Raw genomic sequence first — 19,835 nt, 5'->3', positions numbered from 1 at the left:
AATCTAGATAACTCACAATAGCAATATGCAGTAGTACTCAATAAGCATGTGCCTTTACAGTTTCTATTGATCTTTGTTAAGGTTAGTTGAAAAAAATGCAACTGTTTTTAATAATGTATTATTAACTGTTGAAATTAACATTAATTCCACTTAACAAATCCTGTATAACAATTTTTTTATTATTGGTTAATTTTAACTAGGGATGCACGATATATCGGCCACAATATTGGTACGGGCCGATATGTTCATTTTTAATATTATCGGTATCGGTACGAAAAGAAAATTTGGCCGATATCTTAAAGCCGACAAATAATGTATTGGAAATGGTGACAATTCAGATGCACACTGTTCTGGGTTTAAATAGTTTGGAATCACTTCAAAAAGAAAAATACAGTCATATCGGATAGTTAAAATTATAACGAGAACATCATTATAATTGCGTGGATTGAACATGGCTTTTAATGGCGAGACTTTAGCTTTTGTAATCAGTCTTGCAAAAATCATATAAAAATTTGGATTTAGATTTATCGGCCAAAATATCAGTTATCGGCTTTTAAATATAAAGAATTATCGGTTATCGTTATCGGCGCATGGAACCCTTATGTTAAAGTTTTACCGAAATCGATTAAAACATAACTTGAAAATAAGTTTTAGTAAAATAGAATTTAAATATCATATTATAACTTATTTTTTAAGTTTAACCCTCTGGTGTGTCTGTTAAAAATAACAGATTTTTTTTTTCAATGAAATGATTGTATTTAGTTATATTTTTATTTAATATTTTTAGGGGATTTTATGGTACTAAATAATATTTAAGCAGTAGGTATAATCCATTAATTCACTTTTTGAGTGAACTTTGAATTTAAATGGTCATAAATCTTTAAATCTTCCCTTAATTTTTGTCTCTTTTAACGACGACACTTGGCAGATTATTTGCTAAAGTTTTTAAAAAAAAGTTATATAATTTATGAAAAATGCACAAAAATACTATTTACAATTTTTATACGAAATATATATTTTCAAAACAGGTTTTACTCTAAAACTGGGAGAAAATCTAAACAAGCTGTTTTCCGCATGTGAGTCTGATATCTCAGTAAATGAGTGTTCGGCTGCAGTACCGAACGCTTCCACTGGAGGAAACTCGACTCACATTCGTTTATAATGCGTCATTCCTGACCGCGAGGAGCACAAGTGTGACTATTTATTACAGGACCATTTAACCTTTTCGAATCATGTCCATGATTTTTGTGTGTGTGTGTTCACACAGCAACTGCCAAAACCTTTATCAAGTTTCGTACAATTTCAATAGAGTAAAAAATTCTACAAAAATACATTTTCCGGTTAAAACGAGACGAGAGATAAACGTTAGGTTTAAGTTATTTATGTTTTCATAAATAGATTTAAAAACGTTACGCTATTGTAAACATTACTGTTTTTACAATTAATATAATATTTAGCTATTCAATTCTAATTTCTACTTTTAAAAAAACCCCATTGACTTTCATTGCATGGACAAAAAAAAACCAACAGATTCAGGTTTGGAACGAAATGAGGAGTAAATGATGACAGAATGATCATTTTTAGGTGAAAATACTACAATCTAAACTCTACAATAGTAATGAGCTCTATATGGCAAGTCTTTCCTTCATTGGCTCCACCCACTTTTTATGCAACTCACACTGATTGGGCAGTTGTGATGTCATGCTGATGATTGACAGATACGCTTGGTCATCCCCCTTGTCCCTGCTGGTGTCCTCCAGATGACACTGATTAGTGATTAATTACACTGACCTTTGACCTCTGCTCCAGTGTAGACCATTTAAAACCACGAAACTGTGCTGTGTTAATAATCATAGTACAACAAAAAATAATAACATCTCAGAATCTTGGCAAGAACAGCTGTTACTCTAAGTTCTAGTAAATATGTATTTGCGAATCAGGTCAAAGGTCAGGAGCAGGAACGAGGGAGGCGTTTATGAGAACATGATGACGGAGGATGACGCGGCGATTTGACGAGCCAGTGTTTTATCGTGGCTCTTACCAGGACCGAAATCCTCACGCGTTTGTGCGGCCGGGAGTCAGGAGAACCTGTGAGCTCCACGTTATTATTCTTACAGGAGGAAAAGAAATAGCAAACACACACACACACACAGAACACGATTACCCTCATATTACACACAATAATGAGTAAAACATCACAGCAACGGCTCGCAACTACAGAGATGAGATTTACCTGTAGCAGGATGTGTGTGTGTGTGTGTGTCTCACCTCCATCACATCTGTCTGAGGTCGAACACACAGCAGATTCTTTAAGCCCATGCCAGATTCATGAGGACCTGACGAACACAGAGAAAACACAATACACAGATAATTAATGCACAATTATTTCAAGTTTCCACTCAATATTACAAGGTCTCTTCACTCTTGGCAATTTATTATCAAATGTGTATATCTCAACTCTTTTTTTTTTTTAATGAAACGTATCCATTTTCAAGTGTAAATAAAAAATAATGCAATTTATTTTTTGTTTAAAAGCACAAGGATATATTGTACGTCAACAACAAAATATATAATAACCATGAAAGTTTTGTGAAAATCATCAAAAATGCAAGAGGTGGAGTTAATTACCCCATAAAGCTTTTCTAATTAGTTGTATATTAATCAACATGAGATCAAAACTGACCTTATTAACTTTAGCAATGAATGTTCCTGGTGTTAAAAGATGTTCTTTTATGATGAACAGATGTTCTTTTATGATGGACAGATGTACCTTTATGATGATAGATGCACTTTTATGATGGACAGATGCACTTTTATGATGGACAGATGTTCTTTTATGATGGACAGATGCACTTTTATGATGGACAGATGCACTTTTATGATGGACAGATGTTCTTTTATGATAGACAGATGCACTTTTATGATGGACAGATGTTCTTTTATGATGAACAGATGTTCTTTTATGATGGACAGATGCACTTTTATGATGGATAGATGCACTTTTATGATGGACAGATGCACTTTTATGATGGACAGATGCACTTTTATGATGGACAGATGTTCTTTTATGATGAACAGATGTTCTTTTATGATGGACAGATGCACTTTTATGATGGATAGATGCACTTTTATGATGGACAGATGCACTTTTATGATGGACAGATGTTCTTTTATGATGGACAGATGTTCTTTTATGATGAACAGATGTTCTTTTATGATGGACAGATGTACTTTTATGATGGACAGATGCACTTTTATGATGGACAGATGTTCTTTTATGATGAACAGATGTTCTTTTATGATGGACAGATGCACTTTTATGATGGATAGATGCACTTTTATGATGGACAGATGTTCTTTTATGATGGAAAGATGCACTTTTATGATGGACAGATGTTCTTTTATGATGGAAAGATGCACTTTTATGATGGACAGATGTTCTTTTATGATGGACAGATGCACTTTTATGATGGATAGATGCACTTTTATGATGGACAGATGTTCTTTTATGATGAACAGATGTTCTTTTATGATGGACAGATGTACTTTTATGATGGACAGATGCACTTTTATGATGGACAGATGTTCTTTTATGATGAACAGATGTTCTTTTATGATGGACAGATGCACTTTTATGATGGATAGATGCACTTTTATGATGGACAGATGTTCTTTTATGATGGAAAGATGCACTTTTATGATGGACAGATGTTCTTTTATGATGGAAAGATGCACTTTTATGATGGACAGATGTTCTTTTATGATGGACAGATGCACTTTTATGATGGATAGATGCACTTTTATGATGGACAGATGTTCTTTTATGATGAACAGATGTTCTTTTATGATGGACAGATGTACTTTTATGATGGACAGATGCACTTTTATGATGGACAGATGTTCTTTTATGATGAACAGATGTTCTTTTATGATGGACAGATGCACTTTTATGATGGATAGATGCACTTTTATGATGTTAGATGCACTTTTATGATGGATAGATGCACTTTTATGATGGACAGATGTTCTTTTATGATGGAAAGATGCACTTTTATGATGGACAGATGTTCTTTTATGATGGACAGATGCACTTTTATGATGGATAGATGCACTTTTATGATGGACAGATGTTCTTTTATGATGGAAATATGCACTTTTATGATGGATAGATGCACTTTTATGATGGACAGATGTTCTTTTATGATGGACAGATGCACTTTTATGATGGACAGATGCACTTTTATGATGGACAGATGCACTTTTATGATGGACAGATGTTCTTTTATGATGGATAGATTCACTTTTATGATGGACAGATGTTCTTTTATGATGGATAGATTCACTTTTATGATGGACAGATGTTCTTTTATGATGGATAGATGCACTTTTATGATGGACAGATGTACTTTTATGATGGACAGATGCACTTTTATGATGGACAGATGCACTTTTATGATGGACAGATGTTCTTTTATGATGGATAGATTCACTTTTATGATGGACAGATGTTCTTTTATGATGAACAGATGTTCTTTTATGATGGACAGATGTACTTTTATGATGGACAGATGCACTTTTATGATGGACAGATGTTCTTTTATGATGAACAGATGTTCTTTTATGATGGACAGATGCACTTTTATGATGGATAGATGCACTTTTATGATGGACAGATGTTCTTTTATGATGGAAAGATGCACTTTTATGATGGACAGATGTTCTTTTATGATGGACAGATGTACTTTTATGATGGACAGATGCACTTTTATGATGGAAAGATGCACTTTTATGATGGACAGATGTTCTTTTATGATGGAAAGATGCACTTTTATGATGGACAGATGGACTTTTATGATGGATAGATGCACTTTTATGATGGACAGATGTTCTTTTATGATGGAAAGATGCACTTTTATGATGGACAGATGTTCTTTTATGATGGAAAGATGCACTTTTATGATGGACAGATGGACTTTTATGATGGATAGATGCACTTTTATGATGGACAGATGTTCTTTTATGATGAACAGATGCACTTTTATGATGGACAGATGGACTTTTATGATGGATAGATGCACTTTTATGATGGACAGATGTTCTTTTATGATGGAAAGATGCACTTTTATGATGGACAGATGGACTTTTATGATGGATAGATGCACTTTTATGATGGACAGATGTTCTTTTATGATGAACAGATGCACTTTTATGATGGACAGATGCACTTTTATGATGGATAGATGCACTTTTATGATGGACAGATGTTCTTTTATGATGGAAAGATGCACTTTTATGATGGACAGATGTTCTTTTATGATGGACAGATGTACTTTTATGATGGACAGATGCACTTTTATGATGGAAAGATGCACTTTTATGATGGACAGATGTTCTTTTATGATGGAAAGATGCACTTTTATGATGGACAGATGGACTTTTATGATGGATAGATGCACTTTTATGATGGACAGATGTTCTTTTATGATGGAAAGATGCACTTTTATGATGGACAGATGTTCTTTTATGATGGAAAGATGCACTTTTATGATGGACAGATGGACTTTTATGATGGATAGATGCACTTTTATGATGGACAGATGTTCTTTTATGATGGACAGATGTTCTTTTATGATGGAAAGATGCACTTTTATGATGGACAGATGTTCTTTTATGATGGACAGATGCACTTTTATGATGGACAGATGTTCTTTTATGATGGAAAGATGCACTTTTATGATGGACAGATTGACTTTTATGATGGAGAGATGTTCTTTTATGATGGATAGATGCACTTTTATGATGGAGAGATGTTCTTTTATGATGGAAAGATGCACTTTTATGATGGACAGATGGACTTTTATGATGGACAGATGTTCTTTTATGATGGAAAGATGCACTTTTATGATGGATAGATTCACTTTTATGATGGATAGATTCACTTTTATGATGGACAGATGCACTTTTATGATGGACAGATGTTCTTTTATGATGGAAAGATGCACTTTTATGATGGACAGATGTTCTTTTATGATGGAAAGATGCACTTTTATGATGGACAGATGGACTTTTATGATGGACAGATGTTCTTTTATGATGGAAAGATGCACTTTTATGATGGATAGATTCACTTTTATGATGGACAGATGTTCTTTTATGATGGAAAGATGGACTTTTATGATGGACAGATGCACTTTTATGATGGATAGATGCACTTTTATGATGGACAGATGCACTTTTATGATGGACAGATGTTCTTTTATGATGGAAAGATGCACTTTTATGATGGACAGATGGACTTTTATGATGGACAGATGTTCTTTTATGATGGAAAGATGCACTTTTATGATGGACAGATGCACTTTTATGATGGACAGATGTTCTTTTATGATGGAAAGATGCACTTTTATGATGGACAGATGTTCTTTTATGATGGATAGATTCACTTTTATGATGGACAGATGCACTTTTATGATGGACAGATGCACTTTTATGATGGACAGATGTTCTTTTTTGATGGAAAGATGCACATTTATGATGGATAGATGCACTTTTATGATGGACAGATGCATTTTTGTGATGGACAGATGTTCTTTTATGATGGACAGATGCACTTTTATGATGGATAGATGCACTTTTATGATGGATAGATGCACTTGTATGATGGACAGATGCACTTTTATCATGGATAGATGCACTTTTATGATGGACAGATGTTCTTTTATGATGGACAGATGCACTTTTATCATGGATAGATGCACTTTTATGATGGACAAATGCACTTTTGATTGTTGTTGTTCAATAAAGTTTTCAATCAATCAATCCATCAACATGAAGTGTTCAAAAGGATAAAAACACAAGAAAGCCCAAGGGCTTGTTTCCATTGTGGTCCTTCATGGAAGACGAGAAACGGTACATAGACAAAATAACATTTAAAATAGTAGAGAAAGAGGGCATACAAAATACAAACACAATAAAACAGATAAGAGCACTATAAAAAGAATGAAACAAGAGTCAGATTCCCAGATAAACAATCAGTCAATAACAATATTCCTACTACTACATGCCTTTCTATTTCCTTTCTTTTTATTTTTATTTTGTTATTGGTTTAATAACCAATTTTTTATTGAAAATTTAAAATAATAATAGGAAGAGCTCAACAGTTTAAGGTTTGAAGGTAAAGAAACCCTCTCCTCCACTCTGAGCCACCCAAGGCGGGAGAAATGATCTGGAAGAAGATGAGTTTTAGGATCTACCTTAAGGATCACTCTGATTAATTTATTTTGACAGATCTGTAACTTGTCTTTGAGGCCTTTAGTAATGCCTGTGTACCAAGATGTGCAGGCATCGTCAAAATGACACTGAACAAGCGCATCGGTTTTACCGTCTAAGAGGCTAGATATTCTTGCCAAGAATTTAGTCCTTTGGCTTACTTTTGAGATAATTTTTCGGGCCATGCACTCCCCTGATAATTTATTATCTAGTATACAGCCCAAGAAAATAACTGTTTCCTTGGCTGTAATTTCAACATTACCTAGGACCACCCTAAACCCCATAGCCTTTTTAATTTTATCTCTGGACCCAAAAAGAATTGACTCGGTTTTGCTAAGGTGGAGAGACAACTTGTTGTCTGTTAGCCAAACACTAAGGTTAAGGAGTTCTAAACTAAGCAGCCTTTCCACCTCTGATTTGTCTTTATGAGAGACTAGAATAGCTGAGTCATCTGCAAAAAAACAAAACAAATCGCAGTCTATGGCTGACGACATATCATTGACATATAATAAAAAAAAGAGAGGACCCAAAATACTCCCCTGGGGGACCCCACAAGTTAATTTAAGTGGTGAGGAAAAAGTCCCTTCCACATCAACCACCTGTTCTCTGTCCACCAGGTATGACCTCACCCACTGAAGAGATGCAGGAGAAAATCCTAGGGCTTTTAGTTTGTATAAAAAGCCATCATGCTGAACAGTGTCAAAGGCCTTTTGAAGATCTATTAACACCATTCCACAATAATTCCCTTTCCTAATAAAGTCTGTGAGATAAAGCAAACAGGTATCAGTGGAATGGGCTTTTCTAAAGCCTGATTGGAAGTCGAATAAAAGGTTGTAACTACAGGGGTTGGACAAAAAAACTGAAACACCTGGTTTTACTACACAGTAATTTGTTAGAATGGTGAGGGCCTCATTTTGCATCCAAATACAGCACCAATTGACAGATAGAAGTCCTTCACAGTGACCAGAGGGATTATGAGCCGTTCCTCTTCCAGAACAGTGTCCAGGTCACTATATGATGCTGGTGGACTCGCTCCTCCAAAACACCTCAATAATATTCAGATCTGGTGACTGTCAGACCATGGGAGATGTTCAACGTCACTTTCATCTTCATCAAACCCTTCTGTCACAAGTCTTGCTGTGTGTGTTGGTGCATGATCATGAGCATCAGGTGCTCATGATCCTCCAGAAGGGTTTGGTAGTCCTCGGCAGTGTCGTGTCCATCAAATACAATCAGGATTGTCATGATATTGGAGCTCAAACCATCACTGATCCACCCGTGCTTCACTCTGAAGATTGGCCGCCAGGCATATAGATGTGAAACCTCCAACATTGGCCAGTGTTTCAGTTTCATTGTCCAACCCCTGTATCTATTTGCTCATAAATTATCCTTTCCACAATTTTTGATATTGAACACATGATAGATACCGGGCGGAAATGTCCAGGATCGGATCTGGGCCCCTTTTTAAATAAAGGCATCACTCTTGCCACCTTAAATTTACTAGGGAAATGGTTATTTTCAATAGATACGTTAATAAGATAGGTTATGACAGGAGTAATTATTTCAGCAGCATCCTTAAGAAATCTGGCAGGGATGTTGTCAAAACCGGTGGCCTTGGAAGGATTTAGGCCTTTGAGTTTTTTGAGTACCATCTCCTCTGTCACTTTTTTAAAATGAAAAGTATTTGACTGGACTCCATTTTCTTCATAAAACGTGTGTACCCTCAGGTTGTCACTTCTCACGGTAATGGCCTTCGGCAGCGGATCTACAGCTGATACTCCCGGTGTCTCCAGACATACACAGCGAGTGTCCGCCTCCTCTCCCCCCCTAGGCAGCAGACCCGTCAGTGCTGCACATCCTCCAGGCGTCAGAGACTCCGCTGACCGCAGCCGACCCGTCCTCGACTCCTCCGGCGTCCACCGGCGCGCTCGCACCAGGCATCTCCCGCCGCGATCAGACCCAAAGACAGCCCGTCCCCCAGGTCCACATCCTCGACCGCAACAAGTGGTAACGTTAGGTGGCTAATCGCTTCCCTTGTTTGTACCTTTTTTAGGAGGTTTTCTCCGAGTGCAGTCTCTGGACCAGGGCATTGGTGCATTGGCATTTTGTGATGGACAGATGTTCCTTTATGATGGATAGATGCATTTTTATGATGGACAGATGCACTTTTATGATGGACAGATGCACTTTTATGATGGACAGATGCACTTTTATGATGGATAGATGCACTTTTATGATGGATAGATGCACTTTTATGATGGATAGATGCACTTTTATCATGGATAGATGCACTTTTATGATGGATAGATGCACTTTTATGATGGATAGATGCACTTTTATCATGGATAGATGCACTTTTATGATGGATAGATGCACTTTTATGATGGATAGATGCACTTTTATGATGGATAGCTGCACTTTTATCATGGATAGATATACTTTTATGATGGACAGATGCACTTTTATGATGGATAGATGCACTTTTATGATGGACAGATGCACTTTTATGATGGATAGATGCACTTTTATGATGGACAGATGCACTTTTATGATGGATAGATGCACTTTTATGATGGATAGATGCACTTTTATGATGGATAGATGCACTTTTATGATGGATAGATGCACTTTTATGATGGATAGATGCACTTTTATGATGGATAGATGCACTTTTATGATGGATAGATGCACTTTTATGATGGATAGATGTACTTTTATGATGGACAGATGCACTTTTATGATGGATAGATGCACTTTTATGATGGACAGATGCACTTTTATGATGGATAGATGCACTTTTATGATGGACAGATGCACTTTTTTGATGGATAGATGTACTTTTATGATGGACAGATGCACTTTTATGATGGACAGATGCTCTTTTATGATGGATAGATGCACTTTTATGATGGACAGATGCACTTTTATGATGGATAGATGCACTTTTATGATGGATAGATGCACTTTTATGATGGATAGATTCACTTTTATGATGGATAGATGCACTTTTAAGAGGAAGTAGGAAAGTAGTGTGAAAAGCACTATACAAATCAACTTGAGGTCTGAACTGTGTGTGTGTGTGTGTGTGTGTGTGTGTGTGTGTGTGTGTGTGTGTGTGTGTGTGTGTGTGTGTGTGTGATATTACTTGTGGGGATCTCGATGTTCTTCTCAGCCACAGGCGTCCTCTTCAGCGCAGGTTTAAGAGGTTTTGGGGAGATCGGACGGACGGGTATAAACGACGACTCTTCTGTGGAGATCTACAATTTACACACACACACACAGACACACACACACACACACATATTCAAGATCATGCCTCAACAAATCTGAAACACTGTAGAAAAGGTGATTCTGATGTGAGAGTCAGATAAATGTGTTCACTCTGACCTGGAAGCGGACCTCGTGGTTGACCTTTTGACCCCCCTCCTCGCTGCTGGGAGTGCTGGCCACAGACACACGCTTTCTCTCGGCGTCGGCTCGATCTCGTATGAACTCCAGACGCCGAGGACGCCCCAGATGCTCGTTCAGGAGCGCCTGTAACTGAGCGCGCTCAATAGAGCCCAGCAGGATCATGGACTCTGAGAGAGAGAGAGAGAGAGAGAGAGAGAGAGTGGAGAGCAAACGTGACAGTTTTAGAATGATTCAAAAGATTCTATTTCAAATCAATGCTGTTCTTTTAGAACTTTCTATTCATCAAAAAGTTTTCAACATTGATCATCAGATCATCATATTAGAGTGATTTCTGTAGGATCATGTGACACTGAAGACTGGAGTAATGATGCTTTGATCACAGGAATAAATTACACTTTACTATATTCACATAGAAAATTTCAAATTGCAATCATATTTCAGAATTTGGGACTGTATTTTTGATCAAATAAACGCAGCCTTGGTGAGCAGAAGAGACTTTTACAAACTTTTGAATGGTAGACAAAAAATAAAAAATAAACAAAAGAAAATTAAACAATAAACTGTCAAGGACTGTCAAGCGATTAAAACTTATCTAATTAACTGCAAATTAAACGCACATCACATTTGACTGAGAAATGACCCCAAAAATCATTTAAAGTCATTATTGTGTTAAATTAGTTTGTTTTTAACATCACGCCAGCTTCTGTGGATATTTTTACAGAGAGAAAGATTTATGGTATTTATACTAAAGTATTTATTTTTGCTAAAAACCCTAAAACTACATTTGGTTTAATGTAATTGTGTGTGTGTGTGTGTGTGTGAGTGTATATATATATATATATATATATATATATTAGGGCTGGGTATTGACACAAATTTCACGATTCGATTTTGATTCACAAGCTTGCAATTCATTTCGATTTCGATTCTGATTCGATTCGATTCAATATCGATTATTTTGGATATCAGTTACAATAAATGGCAAATTTTCTCAAGGAAAACAAATCTCTGAACTAATGCTGTAAACTATGGGAGTCTAGTTGTAGCCTATAGACTTCATTATATGAAGGTAATAATGAACTGTTTTGTAGCTATACAAACACTTAAATTACACTTTTATCTATTTTTATAATAAGAAGATTATATGAAATATAAACATTTAAATGGTGGCTGTCCTAAAAACTTGCCAGATTTATTCAAATATGCATTAAATATTGAAGAACATTAAGATTATAATGCATATGTAATATGGTGTATATATTTAGCAAAATGCTCCTAACGAGTTTATGTCGGTCTCCTGAGGTAAATATAACGATAACGATCATTTATGTTTTTGAATTTCTAAAGAAAATGAACGTAATTTGACATTTGAAACTTTGTTTCATATCAATAGTAACAAAGCACAAAGATTATTGCGATTTTTTTGGATGCGCGCAGCCGCGATACAATGTCTCATTCATTCAAATGAAACAGGATGACTAATCGATTCTTGAGATTTAAGAATCGATATCGGTTCGTAAAAATGAGAATCGATTAATATCGAGAAATCGATATTTATTACCCAGCCCTAATATATATATATATATATAATTTTTTCCTCCATATGCGCATGCTTGTACCTGCAGACTCCACCAGCGCCAGTGTTTTGAGGTTTCCTGTCATGAGGACGTCGTGAAGGTCTCTGTATGTGCAGTTGAGTGTGATATAGCGAACGTTTCTGACCATGATGTCCTCCACACGAATATTATACTTCCTGCAGACAGAGATTTCTCACAGTTATGCAATCACTGCAGCAGAATTCATAATCCCCATCACAGAGTCTGTTTTTATATGTCCGTGTGATTGGCTATTAAATAGTGTTTGTTATTAGCAGTAAGCAGTAACCTTAACAGGCACAACATTAAACCAGCATGAGTGCGCGCTTCTTTCAAGCACATCAAATGTCTACTGTGATTATAATAATTCATTTTATTTTAAACTTCACAGTTTACTCATATACTATCATCCAGACTTAAGCATTCAATCGTGTTATTTTAATATCATTGAGATCATATTACAGTTTTACCAACACGTTGAATTAGTTCTTATTTTTAATTATAGTGCAAGTTTTAGTAATTTTGCTGTGTTTTCTAATTTTTAGTTTTAACTGATTTCTGTATCAGTTTTAGTTATTTTAGTACATCAAGTTTCACTAAATTAAAATGAGAAACGTTTTGCTTTCGGCATTTAGCTCAAATAAAATACATTTAAGTTGTTTTATATTTAATTAAATTTTATTTCAGTTAACGATTCTTTATTTTTCATTTATTTATTTATGGTTTTAGTTAATAAATCCCGCATTGTTACCAACATTTTTATAGGAAACATAATCCCACAGATATTTTATTTTATTAATAGGATATACATATTTATTAATTACTACAAAATAAACATTTTGTTCTGGAAAAAGTGCGATCTAGAGAGACAAACCATCCAGAAAACCACAAACGCCACTCACATTTACTTCAGAAAATGCACAAATATATTTAATATGCATAAACTGCAAATTTATAATTTTGCTTTTGTGAATATTTCAGGCAACTTTGCATCAACGTGCAAATCTTCTCACACATTATTCTTACAGTGTTATCAAGTTGTAATGGCTGCCTAACACACTCATTATTATCACGCATTATATTACAGCGGTGTGTGACTGTCATACACACATTATTTTGATAATTATATGATAACTGAATACATTGTAAAAGTATTGTTGTATATTGTTGTAAGTTATTGTAAGACCTGAAAGATTAAATTAATAATTAATAATATATAATAATAAATACAAATTAATAATTGCAAAAAAAAAATATTGAAATAATTGTCTATTTATATAATTGATTGAAATAATTGAAAAATATCTATTTAAGTTGTATTAATATTATTTTGTGAAATAGGGGAGAGAGAGCTGCTTCTTCTCAAACTTATCATTTTATTTATTTATTTATTTATTTATTTTGTTAAATTTTCATTGTGTTGCATTTTGTGGTTTTAAAATTTTGCTTTGCTGATTGTTCACGATAAATAAATACATTTAAAAAAGGTTGCTTTGAAACAATATGTACTGATTTTTTTTTTTTTTTTGTCGGCACACAAGACATGCTTTCTTCCTGTATTGATTGACATTTTGGCAGCATTGTGTGTAAAACAGACGAGCCAATAAAACACACTGAAATGACAGAGAGAGAGGAAGAGATACAGAGCAGTGAATGTCAATGAGTGTGTGTGTGTGTGTGTGTGTGTGTGTGTGTGTGTCCTGCTGAGAAATGAGTTTTCTGCAGATTCAAACTCAGCAAAAAAATCTAGCTTCCCTCTCTCTCCCACAAACACACACACACACACACACACACACACACACACACACACACACACACACACACACACAGAGTTATGTAATTGTTCTCTTGACAGGTATAAATTCGTCTCTGAGATGCAGTAGATGAGTTTGACACCAGGGCAGAAACACAATCATTCAGAGCAAAAGACCTGTGTGAGTGTGTGTGAGTGTGTGTGTGTGTGTGTGTGTGTGTGTGAGTGTGTGTGTCACTGCTACCATTTCAAACTTTGAAATCCTGAACATCTGAAAACCTTCAGAAACTAAGATTTATGTGTGTATTGCTCAGTTTGCCATTAGTCTGATGTGTTGCATGGGAGAGTGTGTGTGTGTGTGTGTGTGTGTGTTGTGTAACTTTAGACCCTGTTCGCAAACAGATCGCAAACAGAAAACAGCATCTCTGTGTTGAGGACTGCGAGAGCCACTCTTGTTTGTTTCCGCCACAGGATGAAAAATAAAAAAGGTTATTGCGACCAGTGTTGGGTGTAAGTAATTACTAAGTAATTAGTTACTGTAATTCAATTACTTTTCCCTTGAAAATGTAAAGTAAGGGATTACTCTTCATTTACCTGTAATTTAATTACAGTTACTTCTGATGTAATTGAGGTAAATACTGTGTATAATCCGATCTCACAGCGATTCGTATGCATTTTATGAGGTGTATAAATATTACGACCGCACTCGTACTGAATTATTGTAAAATATGCCTGAAAAAAGTGTGTAATGTCAGAGATCAGACATAAAACAATAGTGGGTTTAACATCAAAATGTATTGTCTGATGCTAAAAAGTATGTTTTTGTAACCTTCTCCACCTTGGTCAGTTTAAGGATAATTCATGCAATTTTATAGTATTTATTTGAAAGAATTAAAACAGATTCATGTCTATCCTTGCATTATTCAGCTGGGATTTTGAAAGTAATTAGTAATTAAAAGTAATTAAATACTTTTTAAAGAGAGTAATTGGTACAGTAATCTAATTACACTGCTGAAGAGGTAATTAGTAACTAGTAATTAATTACTTTTTTAGAGTAACTTACCCAACACTGATTGCGACTTGTCATCTCACAATTCTGACTTTTTTTCTCACAATTGCGACTTAATTTCTCAGAATTCTGACTTCATATTTCGCAAATGTGAGCTAAAAACTCGCAATTATTTTATTTTTATTTTTTATAAAAAATGTGTATAAATGGCAAAGAAAAGATTTTAATCTCTTTAAAAATTAACGCAAAAAATAGATCGATTTAAACTAATTTGTTAATGTAGTTAAAAGTAACAAGAAAACAGTAAGTGTTTCTTTTAATCCATTAAAAAAAGCAATTTTCCACTTATTTTATTTATTTCGTCATTACAATAGTTCAGCAAATTATAGGGAATGAATATTTACGGCACACGTTCCTGTGAGTTTTTAAGAAACGCAGATTTGGATTTATGATTACACTGCAAACAATGATTACACTTGTTTTCCAGTACAAATATCTAAACATTCTTATATTATTATTAGGGCCCAAGCCCTGAAAGGGCGAAGGCCCTATTGTTTTCCTTAGGATTATTATTATTAGGGCCCAAGCCCTGAAAGGGCGAAGGCCCTATTGTTTTCCTTCCGATTATTTTTTTTTTTTCTTTTATTTTTCTAACGACTATTCGGGCACTTTTGGGGCCCTTAACATGCTCGAAAACTCTTGAAACTTTGCACACGGGTCAGAACCCGCGGCCATCAGAGCCGGGCTGAAGCTGGTACCTGGGCGTGGCAGGGCGGCTCGTCAGCGCCCCCTGGAACGGGGTCCGAACACTTGGTCCATAACTCAAACACGCTTGTATGTAGTAATATGAAACTCGGTACACATGTTGCTCTCATCGTTTCATCTATACCTCACACTCTTACTTTTTACCCCAGCCCAACAGGAAGTCGGCTATTGAGGTTTGTTTGTAAAACGCTCGCAATGGAATGTTAAATACTCCTCCTAGAGCTTTGATCCAAGTTCGACGAAACTCAGTCAGCGTGAAGTCAAGACATTGAGGATGAAAGTTTGCGAGGGGATTTTTGATATCTCGAACGGTTTGTCCGTGGCGAGGAAACGAAACTATGGCGAGAAACGTGAAACAGGAAGTGTGTTATAACTTCAGCATACATTAACTGATCTTGATGAAACTTCAGCAGTGTGTTCGCTGTAAGAGGACGATCACATGGATGTGACTATTGTGAGTCAAAGTTATAGTGCCACCAACTGGCAGCAGGAAGTGTGTCACTTTCAAAATGCTTTGAAATCACCCTTTTATTTTTACCCGATTTGCTTCAAACTTCATCTGAATAATGTAAACATACGATAGATGTAGACCTGTGAATGGATTCTTGATATCTTTTAAACTGTTGCCGTGGCAACGCATCAAACTTTACCATTCTTATAGGATGCTTTTGAGACCCTTAGCATGCTTCAAATTACATGAAACTCGACAGACACATCACATTTATTAGCCAGTAGACATGTGCAAAGTTTCAGAAACGGGCGTGGTGAGGGCTCAGTAGCGCCACCTTTTGACAAAAGTGGGGTTGTTAGTTTTATCTACAGTTACAAAAATCGGTATGTATATTGTACTCCTCGAGCCGGACAACTTTCTAATTGACACTCATTAGCTAGGACCCACAGAAAGTCAGATATCTTTGTTTGAATGTAGAGAAAATCTCAGAATTTTGCCAGTCTCTCAGTGTCTCTCTGTGTGAGTGAGAGGAGGGGCGCCTGTCAGGTTAATTTTAACCCTTTATTTGCTGTGTGCGACTTCTCTGGCATTTTCGGGGGCCTTAACATCCTCGAAAACTCTTGAAACTTTGCACACGGGTCAGAACCCATGGCCATCAGGGCCGGGCTGAAGCTGGTAACCGGGCGTGGCAGGGCGGCTCGACAGCGCCCCCTGGACTGGGATTCGAACATTTGTCCATAAATCAAACACACTTGCATGAATTAATATGAAACTCGGTACAATTATAGATCACATCAGGCCAAACAACTTTCGTGCTCTAAGTTTTATGACAGTTCAAATGGAAGTTATTTATGAATTATGAATTATGGGTTGTTTGAATAATTGTCCTAGGAGAAATACATCAAATCACAATGCATGTGTTTACCAATCACAACCAAACTCGGTGTGCATGAAGTCAAGATATTGAGGATGCTCAATTCCGGACGGATTTTTGATATCTCGAACGGTCTGGCCGTGGCGAGGAAATGAATTTTATGACTAAAAAAGGACACATAAAGTGTGTTATAACTTTGCTCAATTTACCTACAGTTACAAAACTTACCACGTATATTGTTCTCGTCAAGCCGATCAACTTTCCAATTTAAAGTCATTCGCTCTGAGCAACAGAAAGTCAGATATTGTAGTTTGAATGGATTTATTTCCCCTGCGATTCTCTCTCTCTCTCTCTCTCTCTCTGTGTGTGTGTGTGTGTGGGTGTGTGTGTGTGTGGGGAGGGGAGGGCTGTTGTCTGTGTTTATGTGTGTGTGTGTGTGTGTGGGTGTGTGTGTGTGTGTGGGGAGGGGAGGGCTGTTGTCTGTGTTTATGTGTGTGTGTGTGGCTGGCTGTGATTTTTCCTTCAAGTCCTTGTCTCTAAGTCCTTGTCTTTTTGCATAACAATTTTGTATAACAATATTTTTAAATGACAAAATAGGCATATAACCCCCATCTTTTAAATGTATAGATTGCTTTAAATAAAAGTAAGATTGTATTTGTAATTGAAGTTGAATGAATTTAAAATTCATGTGCTATATTTCATTCAATATATTTGTTTTCCTTAAGATTTTAAAACACTAACTTCATTGTTATCTGAATTACAAATATTTGTTTCTGTATAAAATAATACTCTGACTAAAAACACATTTGATGTTTTTTTTGGTATTTTTATTTACATGTATTTATGTGTGTGTGTGTGTGTGTGTGTGTGTATATAAAGTGCAGGGTTTTTTTTAGATAAAGTAGAATTTCTATAACTATGTGTTGAACTAATAAATCACTCTTGTGTGTGTTAAACACAATCTACTTAATACAGACAACTTCATTATAAAGATAAATAACAAATCCAAAAAATATATGATTATAATCTATGACAAAAAAAGCCATTACAAACTATATTATTGGAATATACACATTGCTCTTTGTATTGTTGTAAAATATTCATGAAAAACAAGATAACAAAAATCAAAAAGATAAATTATTTTAGATATAGCCATGTTTTAAATGTATAGCAGAGATGTTAATTGAGGCAGCAACATACAAACTTTCTAGAACAACATGGACCTGGATAGCTGGTTTTTATGGAGGACAGTGAAGAGGAAGAGGGTGCAAATCAAACAGCTCATTCTCAGACTACACAGCAAACAGCTTAAGTTTTTAGTGCTTTGTTTGAGGTTTTTAGTGCTCTGTCCTATCTATTATCAACATATAATAGATAGAACAGAACAAGAAAGGCAATTAATAATCTGTCATTGCGTCACTGCATTATGATATGAAAGGCTCAGTACAGTGTGGCACAAAACGCTTATGCGCATCCCGAGTAGAGAATGATGTGCTTAAAGCCACATGGAGTTACAGCGCACAGCGCATCGAGTCCGCATTGATGCAAGCTCTACAATACACTTCTTTTTGATAGTCAAAGCGGGGGTTACATTTTTACACGTCGTACAGAATAACCCTAAAGGCACCAAGGTGGCGGTGCCACCGGCTTTTTATTAAATATAAATATAGCTGTGAGCAGCGATAAAGGGCCAAAGCCGGCGGTACCACCATCCCGGTGCCTTTGGGTAACTAAAGGCATCGGGGTTGCGGTGCCACCGGCTTGGGCCCGCAATCGCTGCTCGCAGCTATATTTAGGGCCCAAGCCCTGAAAGGGCGAAGGCCCTATTGTTTTCCTAACGATTATTAGGGCCCAAGCCCTGAAAGGGCGAAGGCCCTATTGTTTTCCTTCCGATTATTTATTAGGGCCCAAGCCCTGAAAGGGCGAAGGCCCTATTGTTTTCCTTAGGATTATTATTATTATTATTATTATTATTATTATTATTTATACGACTATTCGGGCACTTTTGGGGCCCTTAACATGCTCAAAAACTCTTGAAACTTAGCACACGGGTCAGAACCCGCGGCCATCAGAGCCGGGCTGAAGATGGTACCCGGGCGTGGCAGGGGGACTAGACAGCGCCCCCTGGAACGGGGTCCGAAAACTTGGTCCATAAATCAAACACGCTTGCATGTAATAATATGAAACTCGGTGCACATATAGATCTCATCGTACATATATACCTCATACTATTACTTTTTACCCCAGCCCAACAGGAAGTCGGTTATTTAGGGTTGTTCATAAAACACTCGCAATGGAATTTGAAGTACTACTCCTAGAGAATTCAAACACACGGCACGAAACTCGGTCAGCATGAAGTCAAGGCATTGACGATGAAAGTTTGCGAGGGGATTTTTGATATCTCGAACGGTTTGGCCATGGCGAGGAAACGAAATTATGGCGAGAAACGTGAAACAGGAAGTGTGTTATAACTTCAGCATACATTAACTGATCTTGATGAAACTTCAGCAGTGTGTTCGCTGTAAGAGGACGATCACATGGATGTGACTATTGTGAGTCAAAGTTATAGCGCCACCAACTGGTAGCAGGAAGTGTGTCACTTTCAAAATGCTTTGATCTCACCCTTTTATTTTTACCCGATGTGCTTCAAACTTAATCTGTATAATATAAATACATAGCAGATGAAGACCTGTGAATGGATTCTTGAT

General features: G+C 36.2%; 1 protein-coding gene across 5 annotated transcripts in view; it reads right to left on the bottom strand.

Annotated features, from left to right (window-relative positions):
• clcn2b (chloride voltage-gated channel 2b) overlaps positions 1 to 19,835 on the bottom strand; it is a 102,980-nt gene that overhangs the window by 13,908 nt on the left and 69,237 nt on the right. For 3 of the 5 annotated variants that reach the window (XM_089121558.1, XM_089121559.1, XM_089121560.1), the window contains 5 exons: positions 12,300 to 12,433; positions 10,657 to 10,847; positions 10,415 to 10,526; positions 2,269 to 2,336; positions 2,042 to 2,110 (listed from right to left, as the gene is read on the bottom strand). In XM_089121558.1, coding sequence (XP_088977684.1) covers positions 2,042 to 2,110; positions 2,269 to 2,336; positions 10,415 to 10,526; positions 10,657 to 10,847; positions 12,300 to 12,433 — 574 coding nt within the window. The remainder of the gene's footprint in view (positions 1 to 2,041; positions 2,111 to 2,268; positions 2,337 to 10,414; positions 10,527 to 10,656; positions 10,848 to 12,299; positions 12,434 to 19,835) is intronic. The other 2 variants (XM_089121561.1, XM_089121562.1) reach the window with 1 other exon arrangement.

Source organism: Pimephales promelas, chromosome 16, assembly GCF_988280905.1.
Source record: "Pimephales promelas chromosome 16, fPimPro1.hap1.1, whole genome shotgun sequence".
In the NCBI taxonomy this organism is placed as follows: Eukaryota; Metazoa; Chordata; class Actinopteri; order Cypriniformes; family Leuciscidae; genus Pimephales; species Pimephales promelas.
The sequence above is the reverse complement of the archived record's forward strand: the minus strand, read 5'-3'. Positions and strand labels throughout refer to the sequence as shown.